This window comes from Lepisma saccharinum, chromosome 17 (assembly GCF_977018435.1).
Source record: "Lepisma saccharinum chromosome 17, izLepSacc3.1, whole genome shotgun sequence".
NCBI lineage: Eukaryota > Metazoa > Arthropoda > Insecta > Zygentoma > Lepismatidae > Lepisma > Lepisma saccharinum.
In genome coordinates this window covers 39,733,906-39,748,658 of record NC_139245.1, presented here as the reverse complement: position 1 = coordinate 39,748,658, position 14,753 = coordinate 39,733,906, and the positions used below count along the sequence as shown (strand labels likewise).

The following is a 14,753-nucleotide window of genomic DNA, read 5'->3' as shown; positions in this document are numbered from 1 at the left end:
CATGATTTAATTTGTGTACTTAGTAAGTCTTGGGGGGAGACTCTGGACCCCCTGGCCCCCCTATAAATACGTCCTTGTTACTGTTGTCTTTTTTTGCCTCTGAAAGCTACAACGACTATATTAACGACTCGTGAAATGACACGCTGTATTACAGTTAATAATAGATAATAATAAAATATTTACATAAACATGAACTGGAATTTTTTTTTCTTTTAAAAATTTACACGGACATGAAATATAGTCAGCTCGCCCAACTTGGGGATTTTTTTTAATTAATAAAGGAGAAAGATATTTTCATATTATTATTTTGCATATGATCAGGAAATGGCCGATTATTACTTGACTGGTTTGAAATTTTCAGTGGGATTATTCGAGGCAAGGAAGAAAGAACGACATGAAAACACTGAAAAACACCACATTTTGGTGTCTTGAGAAATGGCCACCCCTTTAACCCCAAATAAACCTTGATTATGCAACAAATGTTAAAGAAGTATGTTTTCGTTTTTAATTTCAGTAGTTGGTAACTGTTGTTTCGGGGGGGGGGGGTCTGGACCCACTGTACCCCCCTCTAAATACGTCCTTGGCTACTCTGTAAGAAAGTCATTTTAATTGTTACCAACAGAATCCGAAGAAGCGCGGGAGAACCACAACATGTCCTCCAGCCAAAAAATCAAAAAATGAGGATCGCCAGTTCCGGCGGGCAAAGCACCTCAATTTCAAGGACATTCCTGAAGGTTGCTTGCAAGAATGGATTTCTGGTATTTACTTTGAGGCACCTGTAAGGTCGAACCAAACGGTACGAAACCAGGGGGTGGAGTGGAGACGGGGAGGGGGGGGGTGACGTAGTGCAGTGGAATCCGCGAATTTGGGACACGTTGAAGTGAGACGGGATTAGGGCATTAGGCGCAACGATCTCATCATAATAGCGTTATGGCTTCTGTGAAAGAGAACGGTATTTTAAACGTCATTTTTACAATTCTTAGGCTAATCGCGACTGAGAATTGATGATGAAGTGAGGAATATACGCATAATTAATTTACCTCGCTTTTATGCCAGTTTTGTCTGATCGTGATTCGTGACGATGAGTGATGAAATTCATGAATGGACACACACAAGGAACACCGATGCCCAGCCCGGGATTCGAATCCGGGACCCATGACGTAGATATGAGAAATGATGCACGGCCGTAGCCAGGCTGAGCCCCCCCTGGAACTGCCATCAGCCCCCTTGATATTAGGCAAAACTATTTTGTGTAATTTGTTTGCAGTGAAGTGTGAAAATGTAGACAACAGATATTATTTTGCTCACAACTTCGGTGAAGGATAAATTCACAGAACATGAACAACAGCTAATACATTTATTCGCAGAAGTGTAAGTAGCGGCAAGTATTTAGAAGATTCTCTTCTCTAGACTGTAGAAAGTTCTTTCACAGAGGAGCTCCTTTATCTGTACCTTCGTTGTCCCTGTTGCAATCTGCGACTTTAAAGTCATCATGCAAATTCCCTCCGCATCTGTGTCAAAGGTTAACAGCTCCCAAGTTTTCGGAACGAAGGAGAGTTTCATTGCTTCGGTCGGGTGTGGAATGTACTGTAGGCACTATGATTGAATATTGTAGCAGTCAACACTTCAAAAATCGATGTTTTAAAAGATATAGATAAATGTAGTATTTGTACGATATTTCTAAATTTTTTATAACTCATTAATCCCCACCCCCACATATAATTTCTTTGTAATATTGAATTTTATTTTAATTTTAATCTGTTCTATTGTATGGGATTTTATTCCTTTTGTATTTTATTGTACTCTCTTGTTCAATTTCTTTGTAATCTTGAATTTACTTTTTGGGATTAGGTGGTAGACCAGCAACAGCTGAAACTCGCTAAAGTCAATTCAATTCAATTTACCTTCATTTAATACTCTTAAACTTTTTAAAATTGTACTTTGTTTACAACCCCCCCGGAGATCAATTCTAGCTACGGGCCTGACTGCAACGTTAGGAATAATCCATAAACTAGTACCTCAGTAATATATGCAACCCTTCGAACCGAAGCGACACGACAAGCTGCACTTGTCGCTCGGACTCGGGTCGTTTTCTCACAATACCGTGCGCTGATCTGTTTGCGCATGCGAATGTTTTGCTTTAGGGAGATTTCACACCGAAGCGAAAGGCAACACGTGTCGCTTGAATGCGACTGTCATGGTGATACGGTGTGAAACGTTCCTGTTGACTGGCTCCTTCCCAAGCGACATGTATTGTGTTTCGCTTGTCGCTTCGGTCTGAAAGCTCCTGTACAACTTCGTATAATATGCAGACTGCACTTTTTTTTCTTCTAATTCAGCAGAAATGGTTTCGAGTTTTAGAAAAAAGGAACTGTTCCACATGTTACAAGGGCATATGATTTTGTTATTTTGACATCAATTTTATTTTACATCTTTGGCCTTCCCCGATGAAGTAATGGTAAAGTCCTCGCTTTCTAATTAAGGGGTCCCGGGTTCGATACCCGCTGTTGGTACATAGTGGAGTGGTTCGGATCTCTCTTTAAACTAGACCAAGTTCCGATTATCCTGTCTGTGCATCAAGTGGAAATAAAAACAAACAATATTACATCCCTATAGTCACATTTCTTATATCCCTAAATATCACATGAAAATTTATGTTTAAGGTTAAAGTTGAATAAAGTACCAACTTTTTTTTTGTGTGTCACCTGACTGTGAAGTAGCCCTCAGTTTCAGTGAATTTATTCTTGAAGTTCAGTTCAGTGTTTTATTTTGTAAATTGCTGTAAATTGGTATATCTACGTGCAAGATCACAAGGCAAGAATGCTCGACTCCTCACTGTAAATCCCTGCCCCCCTCGGTGAAAGTGAGAAGCTTGTCATTGACCCCACACCAAAGAATCGCTTCCCGCGTCCGCCAAAATTTATAACGAACTCCCAAGCTTGGCGGACTCTTCGAGGGAGAAGAATAGATGATTTGAGCAAGGTATTGGCGTGAAGCATAACTCGAAGGATACCAAGTACCTCGACGTGTCCGTAAGTACCGGTATGTAACGGAACGGTGTTTTATGCGGGAACTGTCGGGGTAGGGCAATTTCTATTTTTCTGATGGACTTAAATGTCGCCTGTAAGTATTATCCCATTAAGGATAAAGTTGGGTTACCAAGAGCCAATTTATAATTCATAAACCACAAGACGAAAATGTATTTTTTGCGTGACGAATCTATGAGAATATGTGTGCATCATGTAAATACTGTAATCTCAAGTAAGAGATTTATATTGGCCTACGTTGGCTTTTCTTATGTGGGGTTTATCTCTGCAATACTAGGTAAAATTACATATTTTTGATATCCTGTTTTATTCATGATAATGCTAAATCCAAGTGGTAGTCCCATTTATGTTGTTGAAGCATTTTTCAGTTTGTATTCTTGTAAGATTTGTGTAGCCGCGAAGGTAACTTTACTGTGAAACTAGAAAAATACATCTTATTTAGGCGGGAAATATTTGTGAAAAGACATTTCAGTTTCGAATACAGGGGTGGGAACCTATACAACCATATGCAACATTATTCTGGCGCGTTTTCTCCAGCTATACCGCTTGGAAGACCATCGTCCAGTAGAAGTTGTTCCCGCGCCGGTATGTTGTTGATACAGACACTAATCAGCTGAGAAACAGCTGGGCAGGACGAGTTTCTCTGCGATAGACTTTCGACCAATCACAGAAGCTGAAATGACGTGACACCCCTCTCTGTTCAACTTCTTCCCCTCCAAAACATGGCGCCTTCGCAACTGACGAATCCACATCAGACGGGTAACAGTGCCGGCAGTGAGCGAATGGGTTAGCATTAGTTGCACGGTGATGAATGTGTGTTTATGAAGAATTTAGTGTAAATGGTACGTTTTTATGAATGAAAGAAGCTACTTTTTAATTCTGTGAAGTCATTTTAAGTGAAGATGAACGTTTTAAAGAGTTTTTTTCGAAACTTACTGTCCGTAATTTCCCGCCAGAGTGCTATGGATTGGTGATGCAAGAGAATTTCATTCATTTGCTTTTGAAGGCTATCACGTCTGTGGATTAGAGGAACAGGAACAATTTAGTAAATATATGGTATGTTTATCAAATTTTGTTTCATATGCTTAACCTCTCTTCATATTAATCATTTACGTTTTCAGAGAAAAAAAGACTTTTGTCAAAGCATAACCGGAACTCGTTATTATAGACCATATGGGGTTTCACAGAAGAAAATTACTTTCTTGGGAAGTGAAATTATTATTTTTTTTATTTCTTGAAGATTTTAATAGTTACTTTGTCTTTATATTTGCACTTTTCTGTTAGTTTTTATGCTAAACCGTAGATCTCGAACTATTGAATAGAAAGCTGTATGTTGCAGTGTATCTTTCGTATTCTAATGCACTTTTTGTATTAAACTTCTACTTTTTCATACCAGGAATCATAAATCAGAGATTAATGTTAGGGATGTGAGTATTTAGCAATTCAAATTTCTTCACTACTTCACAATTGTTAACTTTGCCACGTAAAATGTAGTTTGGGCGCGACTTTTTGGCGCTCATTTTACATATGCTTGTGTTGCATGTAAAAGTATTATGGCAGTGAACTATTGCTTGCAGGAGTAAATTACGATGATTTTGCATAGTGGTAAAAGCAACTTGTGCTGTTATATGTGAAGGATTTCGAAACCTTAACTTAACGTTTCGAAATCGGAACGAGTCAGTGTACCTTCAAGGTTACTGGGTGCATTCATGCGAGTCCATGTACGCATAGAAAAATGTGAATTAGCACAATACACATTTTACACAGTATAATTGTAATTGTATATAATTACCCAAGGCACACATACACATGTATATGTGTGCTTATGATTAGACCACACGTAGTTTGAAGTTCATTCAACTTCAGTTTCCGAATAACCTTGACTAAGTCCAAACAAACTGGCAGTCAATTCGTCTTTTTTAAAGAGTGAATTTTGATTCTAGACTGCAGTAACTATCTATTCTTGCAAATTGATTTCTGAAAAATAAACCCTTTCCTACACAGGATCCATAATAGTGGTTATAAGTAGGTGTCCCTGTCCTTGGTCACTTCAGTTGGGTAGCCTTGTTTAAGGAGTACTTGTGTAAAAAAAAAAAATAAATAATAATAAAAATCATTGATCATTTTCGTGCAGTAATCCCTGTAAGCAACCATTGATGGGACATAATCATAGGCCTGAACATTTGGTACTACATAAAGTACAGCAAATAAGTTTAACAAAATCATTCCTTTTAAACCCCGATGGTGCAGTGGTAGTGTCGTCGCCTTGTAATTAAGTGGTCCCGGGATCGATACCCAGTGGAGGCACATACTTAAAACACCAACTCAATCAATCTAAACCCCATGGTGCAGTAGACCTTAAGAGGATCAAGGCAAGGCAAGTGGCTCTAAACACCAGGATGGTCCTTAGCTTTCCTAAAGAGATTCTACCATTTGTCTTGTTCGGCAGCTACAGCTTTTCGCTGTTTGGTTCTCATTAGTGTTTTGCAAGGTTGGGTTGTCAGCTCGATACTCATATCAGGCAATTTGACGGTAAGACTGCAGAATATGGGTTGCTTAGGAGGGACGCGGTTCATAATTTTTTGGTAACGTTTTGTAGTTAGTAATCGGGAAAAGTAAGTTTTAAGGTGCGGAAAATATTTTTTCTTTAAAAAACAACAACAAAAAAACGTGTCCAGGTTGGGCGGTATTGAAATCGTAGAAGCGAAGGAAAAGGCATATTCCTGCACAAATCTAGTGAAAGCTAAAAATGCCTATGTTGTTAGGTAGCTAGGTTTACCTAACCTTGTAGGCATTCCTCGAAGAAATAATGAAAGAAACTGTGCGTAAACATTATGGACAAGAAAGAATGGAGAAATGCATTGCTTTTTAGTAGCAGGAAAAACATTTTTCATTGTATTTATGCTATTGGAACCCAACCTAACAGGCCTAACCTAACCTTGTAAGCATTCCTCATCTGAAATAATGAAAGAAACTGTGCGTCTGTGGGTGGAATCCGGAGCAACAAATCAACTCGAATGCCGCGAAATGAAGGGTCTCACTTATCGCACAACACTTGAGTTCGTAAACAATATGGACGCGAACAAATGGAGAAATGCATTGCTTTTAGTAGCAGGAAAAACATTTTTTACGTGCAATAATATAATAGTAATCGTAAAAGGAACACCGGAAAATGGAAGTAGAAGGTACGTACTTTCAGGGGAAATAAATTTTGTTGTCTATATAGAGGGAAAAAGCAGCCCATGTTCTGCAGTGAGACCAATTTGACCTTTCCTTTATGTGGACACATCTACTCCGTGGTAGAGTGGATAGCACGGCATGCTTCATCACAAGGGGTCCCAGGTTTGAAACCTGGCCTGGGCATGGATGTTCTTTGCTACTCTATATATAATCACTCATCCTCATATTTGTGATTAGCCAAAACGTGGCAGAAACTCAAAGTATAATACACCAATTAATCAACCAACTTCCTGCAAGGCAGCAGTGCTGGTTCTGGCCTACCCAGGTATTTTATTTCCCTTGTACCCTTCATATCTGAAGAGCATTTCCCTATCTGCCACCCAGGTGAAGCAGTCAATGGGAGACCAGCATCTCCACATGAGAAGATGGTACCGGGTTCAATACCTGGTCGATGCACATGACACAGTGGTTTGGATCCCACTTTAAACTGTAGGTCCAGTCCCGATTAGCCTTTCTGTGCATAAAGTAGACTTAAACAAATAATAACAACAATAATATTAATAAGGAGCGATTTTACAATACCAGGAATTTCTCCATTTTGTTTGAAATTTGGCATACTCACTAAATTAGGGCTCCAAATCACGAATCTGAAGTTAAAATTTGGCGCTCACGTGTCAAACTTGCAAAATAAGAGGGTGTCATCGCAACCGACAATGCACAATTGCTCATTATTTATCGTAAGATTTTCCGTTTCAAATACTTAAAGAACGAAATATATATATATTCCTGATATTACTACGACCCTAAATTTTTTTAACTATGTTTCCTAACCTAACCATGTGCCTATGGTTCGTGGGGCTAGTGCCAATGGTCCATGGGGTTAGCCATTCAGGAATTTCTATACGTGAGCGCCAAATTTTAAGTGCAGATTCGTGATTAGGAGACCCAAATTAGTAAGTATCCGAATTTCAAACAAATTGGAGAAATTCCCTGTATTGTTAAATTATACCATTAATAATTCCACATGGGGAGACAGCTACCACTGTCATCAAGTAGCTCTCAAACTGTCCTCATAATCACAAATGTTAACTTGAATGTGATAGGATTCAATGGAAAATTTTTGCTGGTATGCGAATTTGGTATCATTTGTATGGCATTTCTGGCAGTAAGAATGGAAAGAGGAAAGTGCTTTTGTCGAAATCTTATATACTCTAGAAAATGTCTTTTTTTGTTACACTAATATGCTGATTTATTGTTTCCATGTGAGTATATAGGACATATACTAGAGGAACATTTTGTTTGTTTCCAGTGTGCACTGAATAATTATTGTAGGGCATGCATCTCCATAATCAGAGATATCGTGATGTTATGACAACATACAAATTGCATAAAATATGAGAGATACAATGTATTAATTGTTCTGTCATTCAAAAACCCATTGCAGTCACCTGGTTACATACATTCATTAAATACGTGTTCTCCGTGCCAGTGTTCTCTCTGGTGCTGTGGTTTGGGCTCTGACTGTGGGACGGCATGGGTTCTTGGCCTGTGTATAGGACTGGCAACCCACCATCGTGAGGAAATTGGGGAGCTACGAGAGAGTAGCGTAACCCTTTCTCGGAAAACTTCTACAACGGCTGAGGGTTCGACGTGCTGACCCCAGGTCACCCCATTACTGGTTGAAGACCTCCACACCTCTAGGTAGAATTGTGAAAGGGAGATAGGTCAAGGCCCTTCGTGGGCTGTCGAGCCATGGGTTATTATTATTGAACCATTTGTGTTAAAGGAACTTCTGCAATTTTATGGTTACTTTATTGGTATTGGTAGAAATTTTATGCTGGTCACGATCTACATGGTTTATTTTTCTTGCACATGAAATTATCAATTTTGTGCAGGGAGTACAAATTAAAGTGATGTGTTTGTTTAATCCAACTACTCTCTAATGTTTGGATGTTTTAACAAAATTTAATGTTGTGATAGCAATGAGATTGTAAGGGCTTTATTTTTGTTTTGTAGTGAATGGGGATGGTCAAGCAATGAGCTGTGGTGATTCTTCTGCTACAATGCCACGAATAAGGTAAGTTAAATGTCTTCATGATTCAACTTAATGTATGATTATGGACAGGATCCACTTTGCCCCTTGGCGAATTTAATTTTTTTTAAATTACAGATTTCAGTGTTTTACATACTACAATATTGGTTCCAGCACACGGAAAAGACAAATAACAGATATTTGATCCCAATGTATGTCCAGCATGAGTAAGGACGTGCCATTTCAGAGTACTTTCACCACGTTTTTTTTAGTTAAAAACTGTTTGTATGTACACTCTAATAGTGAAAGAACACGTTGAAAATTGCTCTGTCCCAAACCTAATTATGTAAAATTATAGCTGCTATTGTGGAATGCTGTATTGGGTGCTATATTTACTTCCGTGAAGCCTTTGTGCTGTTCAGCTTCATGCTGAGGTAACAGGCATGCTTTGCTTCACAAGAACAGATTTTCATTTACTAATGAACCATTCATAATCCATGCTAAATATTTTAGCTTGTGATTTCCTCCATATTTGTGAGAGAGTCGCGTACCTGTCTGTGTCACTCAAATGGTTCTCCTGGATTTGGCTGGCCTCTGTGGCAGAGTGGTTAAGGCAGTGTGCTAAGACACCAGGGTTCCTGGGTTTTGAATTTTAATCTGGGTATTGGTGTTCTTTGCGGGTGTCTCTTCATATAATTACTCATCCTCATTTTCGCAGTTGGCCAAAAATGGCATACGCGCATAGTAAAGAGAAGATAAACCAAAACAGATTATCCTGGACTTGATTCTTGGTAGGATCTACGACATTTCTTTGTTGCAGGAATGTCTGAAGACTACTTGCAAATTAAATGGCTATTTGAAAGATAATGGCAGCTGTGGAGTTAATGCATTGGCCATGCGTCACAGAATGAGAAGTGCATGATAGAAGGAACCTATGGATGGATTATTTTTCCATAGTGTAGTTTAGGTTACCTCTTTGCTGAGAGGTTTCTAAATATATTTTGTGTACCTAACCATTCTTGTCTTCGGTGCAGATATGTGCATATTTTTTTTCTTATTAACTGAGGCCTGCTGATGACGAATCTGAAGTTAAAATTTGTCGGAAACGTCTAGAAATTGCAAAATAATTGTGAACCATTGACACTAGCCCCACGAACCATTGACGTTTGGTTAGGTTAGGCAAACATAGTTAAAATTTGGTGTCGTGGTAGTATCAGGAATATATATATACATCCTTGTGAAACAAAATTTCACGAAAATAGACAGTTTCCATTACGAAAACTAATGACTTATTTTTGCTTATTTTGCAATTTCTAGACATTTCCAACAACTTTTAACTTCAGATTCGTCATTAGCAGGCCTCAATTAGTGAGTATGCCAAACATGAAGAAAATCGGAGAGGGGTCCGGTCATCTTAAGTCGTTCCATAAAATGAAAGGCTGCATATTGTATGGGAAAACATGCATATTAAGGTAGACAGGGTGGCTACTCACTGGAAATTCTGGGAATTATGCTTGAATTATTGACTCCTTGAATTCTGCTTGGCTTTTTCTCCGTAGACATGAAAAATTGCAACTTTTATTAATTAAAATCCCATTAAATTTATACATATTTATAAATGCCCTGAGGCAAGTTTTTGCAGTTTAGCTTTTATTTTTATCGAGGAAGAAAGAAAAAAGAACAACTCTGCATGGAAAATAGAACATAATTCTCTGTCAGTTTACTTTATTAGTGTCCTTTGCAGAACAATCTTTCTGACAGACTGAAGATTATTGCAAGATATCTTGAAGTTTATTAGGTAATTTGAGTTTGAAATTCTCATACAATGAAATTTTTCGCAGATTAGTATATATCCCGTAACATTTGAGACTTGTGTTTGTAGATGTATTTTAAGTCTGAGTATGTGAAATAGCAAATGTAATTTCCACACCTTAAATTATTTTAAAATGTATATATACCATTTCATTGAATTGAATTAGAATTTTTGGATAAGTTTGAATCACTCATAAGGTTGTATTAGAGAAAACCTCTTCTTGTATACACTTGAATTTTTGTAAAGTTAGTCTTGAAAACCTGGAATTATACTTGAATTTTATCATGTTCCTAGAGTGGCCACCCTGGTAGAGAACAGTGAACTTGTTTAAACACAGTTAATATTAGTACTCTCAACTAAAGACAAGATTTGCCTCTTCACTGCAAGTTTGACTGAGTAATTTGAGATTACATTTATCACATACAGTTACTTTATGTAGGTCCTAAACTAGAGATCTCATGCAGCCAGTGGTTAGTGCTATTCTTGGATAGACTAATTGTGCTGATCGTCAATTTACTGTGGGGTCTGAACTTGGAATGGCCAAATCTGAATTATATTATTTCTCCATATTTGGATATTCTATATTGTCCAGATTATCCAAAATGTCTGGATATATTCAAATGTATCCATTATCCAGACACTTTAATAATTTATCTGTTTTACGGGATATCCACGTATTCTTTAATTTGTTATGTTCATATTTTACTACAGATTTTCTACAAATCCATCAAATTTGTACTATCCGGATTATCAGTTGCATCCAAGTTGAAGTATCTACCTAGGTATATAGGGTGAGGTGGTCTAGCAGTAGGGGATCTTACTGCCACGTGGGGCACTTGGATGGGTGGTCTAAGGTTGGAAATTATCCAGCCTTGTCCCGTGCATAAAGTGGCTTTGGGCTCACCCAGCCTCAAATCAGTGAAATCAATGGTAGAAATTGAGAATGTGTGGGACCCTACCCGCACATTCCATAAATGTGCTATTTTTACGGGGAACTTTTCTTTTACTTTATCCATATAGTTAATCAGCCCCAGTATTATTTTGTTTTTATTTGTATCAGCTTGGTGAGCTACTTGAAAGCTGATATTAAACTTCAGTCTGGAAAACCAGAAAATAATGGCAGTGGAACTCAACATGCTCCCCATGCTTCACCAAATAAGCTACTTGGTAGGCCTTGGTAGGGCAGTCAAGACGAGATTTCTCTAAAATCAAGGGAATGGAAATGGGACAAGTCTGATCGTGTAGAGTAGGATTTTTACTTGAGTTATAGCATTCCTTTTTCTTCTAATTTCCAAGATATCATAGTGTCACTCTTTACATGTACATAATTCTGCATGGAAATATTATCCTGATATTTTATTATTGTATGTTTATTTGACATAAAAATTCAAACTTCATCACTTAACTTTTTTCACATCAGAATATATTAACAGAGGAAATAGCAGAAACATAAAGTTAAATTAAAGGGAGAGAAACATTTTTATGCAACCGCCTTCAAAATGTGTACAAATATAATACATTATTGTATTTGATACGTTAATCTGTGGAACAAAGAACACAATATAACATACTTATTTTTCAAAGAATTAACCTTCTCAGGATGTAACAAAATGTTCAACTTCTATTTATTTATGAGTCTGGTTAGTATGTAGAAGAAATGTTCTGGAAAATGTCTGCAGTTTGACTCGGGGTGCCAAATTATCAGTATTGGTTGGAATTTGTTCACAAACGACTGCCAATCATTCCTGTGTTAGTATTTTGGTGATCTAGAAAATTGCCCCTTAACACTTGAAATACTAAATATTTTGGAAATTATGCAAATTTTGGAGATATCATTTATTTTGCATTGAAATACGAGGGTTGCTGGAAAGGTTTCTGCAGACTACCACCAACAGTGCCGCTTGTGTTCCGCTATTATAAAAATCAGACGAATACACCTTTTTTATGTTTAAATTATCTTTGTTGTAGCCTATTCGTTTATTTTTCACAGCAGTTTGAAGTAGTAGTTTTGTGTGAGATGTGGAAATTTCTCGTGAACACTTTCGGGCATTGATTTTTTTTATTTCAAATGTAGTTTTAACACCGAAACAATGCATCGAGCGACTTTATTTGGCTTTTGGGAATGAAGCACCATCCAATAGGACTGTGTACAATTGGTTTTCCGACTTCCAACATGGTCGCACATTCCTCAGTGATGAATTTCGTGAAGGTCGTCCATCCACGTCTGTTGATGCTGTGCATGAAATGATTGAGAGAGATGGGCATGTGACATACCGTGGGATTCAGGCATCCTTGAACATAGACATGAAAGCAGTACATACAATTTTGCATGGTCATCTGAAGGTACAGTAACTTTCAAGCCGTTGGATCCCACACAACTTGACCGAAGCTCAAAAACAAATGATCATGTAAATTGGTGTAAAGAAATGCTCAAAAAATTGAACCGAAGCAAGTCAAATTTGGTGTACTACATCATTACAGGGGACGAAACTAATTCATACGAACCCGAAACTAAACAGCAATTCACTGTTTGGGTGTTTCAAAATAAGCTGAAACCAACAAAAGTTGTTCGTTCGAGGAGTGCTGCCAAGCAATTGATTGCTTGTTTCTTCGGTTATACCGGACATGTGGCAACAATAGCTTTAGAAGATCGAAGGACTGTAAATGCTGAGTGGTATACAACATTTTGTTTGCCAGAGGTCATCAATGAATTTCGTAAAACAAACCCCAATCGTTGCATTATTCTTCACCACGACAACACCAGTTCCCACTCAGCTCACCAAACTGTTGATTTTTTGTCTAGTAAAAATGTCTAATTGCTCATTGTCCGTACTCAACTGATCTATCACCTGATGGCTTCTTTTTGTTCCCACACATGAAAAATAAGATGGGTGGTGAGCAATTTGTGTCGCCTGAAGCAGCTGTTGATACATTCCGAATAGCAGTTTCTGAGGTATCAGTTTCAGTGTCTTTTTTCATATTGATTGCAGAAACTTTTCCAGCAGCCATCGTATATCACTAACCAATGGGCCGGGTGTCCTGTACTGCATGTAAATATGGATTGGTGATTAAGTAACATGTATTTTAATATTTCCATGTTGTTCTCCAATATTTTAAAGCAAGCTTCCTTTCGTTTGATGTGTATAATTGTAGTGGAATGTTTGCATATTAATATTTGGAACAACCTTTCTTTGTCTTCAAGCATGTTTAAACATTTGCACTTCATTTTTAAGGAAAAGCTAGCTAACTTTCGACAAAACAGTATTGTGGAGTTTTAAAACTTCGCTTTTGCTGGATATGAACTTTCATGTTTTTTATATGTAAAGATTCATATGCATAATTGTTAATAACCACATAGTTTGGCACAAAATGAAAGACCCTTAAATTGTTAAGTCTAATTTAAATTTTTGCTTGCAGTCATCAGAGGACTCGGCCAACACTTCTATCAAGGAAAAGGAAATGCTCAGATGCGGAGGTAAGTTAACTTATGTTTGCATATTTTCCACGTGTTGTTAGCTTTTTAAGTCTCACACCGTGGCCGTGTGGTCTAGGCTTTGGGCTTCGGTTACGGGATGCACATGGGCTCGAGTCTCCTGGTCATTGAAACCTGCAACAACAACTTGGGGTTTGTTGTGCTGACCACACTCACCACATACTTGGTTGGTATGTCCTGACCCTCACTGGCTGTTGCCCCACGGGTTATTTTAATAGTTTTTTATGGTAGATTTTGTACATTTGACAAGTTTTAGGTGCAAAATTTTGCTATTTTTATCTGGGGGAAGTACTGAGCTGAAATAGGAAAGATTTGTAATAAAATGTTTATAAACCTGAAATAGTCATCATAAACCAGTGGTGGTATTTTTGCAAACCTTAATGTGATACAAGCATCTTCTTCAGCAAATTGAAATACAGTGGACTCTATAATTTGAACTCCAAGAGGCATGGAGATAATTCAAATTATGCAAAACATGCATTATTAAAGATATTGAAAATATGAAAACTACTTTAGTATCGTATAAACAAAAGTAATGAACATGCAGTAGGCTTGAACATAAAAAATGCTTTATTTTTTGCCTAGTTCTATAGTGCAAGCAAGCAAAGCAATTCCTCACAATAGTAAAAGCTAAATGGGGTACACGTTTAAGTACATATTCTGTATTAACATGCAAAATCACATACATGTGTAACAACATTAGCTATGTGCTCTCGCTTAAAGGAGTTCATCATTTTTGTTTTCTTATTTTCACACAGGCAACAAAATCTTCAATTTCAATAATTACTTGAAACAAGTCATCTCTAACGTAAAAAATCTTCAATTTTCAACCATTTTTCAAAGTTTCAAAAGGTGTTGGTGCTGGCTCTTCTGTTACTTCATTGCTGATCTTGTCTTCACCTTCTTCATTGTTGTCAGTGAATTAAGGCAGTGAACCTTCAAAATTAATCTGAAGAGACCCGCTAATGTGCAAAGCAGAAACACAAAACTTCATGTACGTAATACCGTTTACCACATCCATCATGAAATTACATATTTGTCGTAACGGACATCAGTTCTTAACCACCACTTGCATACCAGAGCATTTGATTCCTCTGGTGCAACTTGAACATTGATTTATTGAATGTTGAACTCAGTTTGTTGAGAGACAAGAGACATGCTTCCAAGCTTTGTTCAGCATGTGACTAG

General features: G+C 37.5%; 1 protein-coding gene across 2 annotated transcripts in view; it reads left to right on the top strand.

The window, feature by feature from the left end:
* Window positions 1-3,802: 3,802 nt before the first annotated feature.
* CycE (cyclin E) overlaps window positions 3,803-14,753 on the top strand; it is a 32,744-nt gene continuing 21,793 nt past the window's right edge. Inside the window, exons 1-3 of one of the 2 annotated variants that reach the window (XM_083139324.1) lie at window positions 3,803-4,103; window positions 8,244-8,304; window positions 13,490-13,547. In XM_083139324.1, coding sequence (XP_082995450.1) covers window positions 8,264-8,304; window positions 13,490-13,547 — 99 coding nt within the window. In that variant the 5' untranslated portion in view covers window positions 3,803-4,103; window positions 8,244-8,263. Of the gene's footprint in view, window positions 4,104-8,240; window positions 8,305-13,489; window positions 13,548-14,753 lie in introns of both variants that reach the window. The other variant, XM_083139323.1, reaches the window with a different exon arrangement.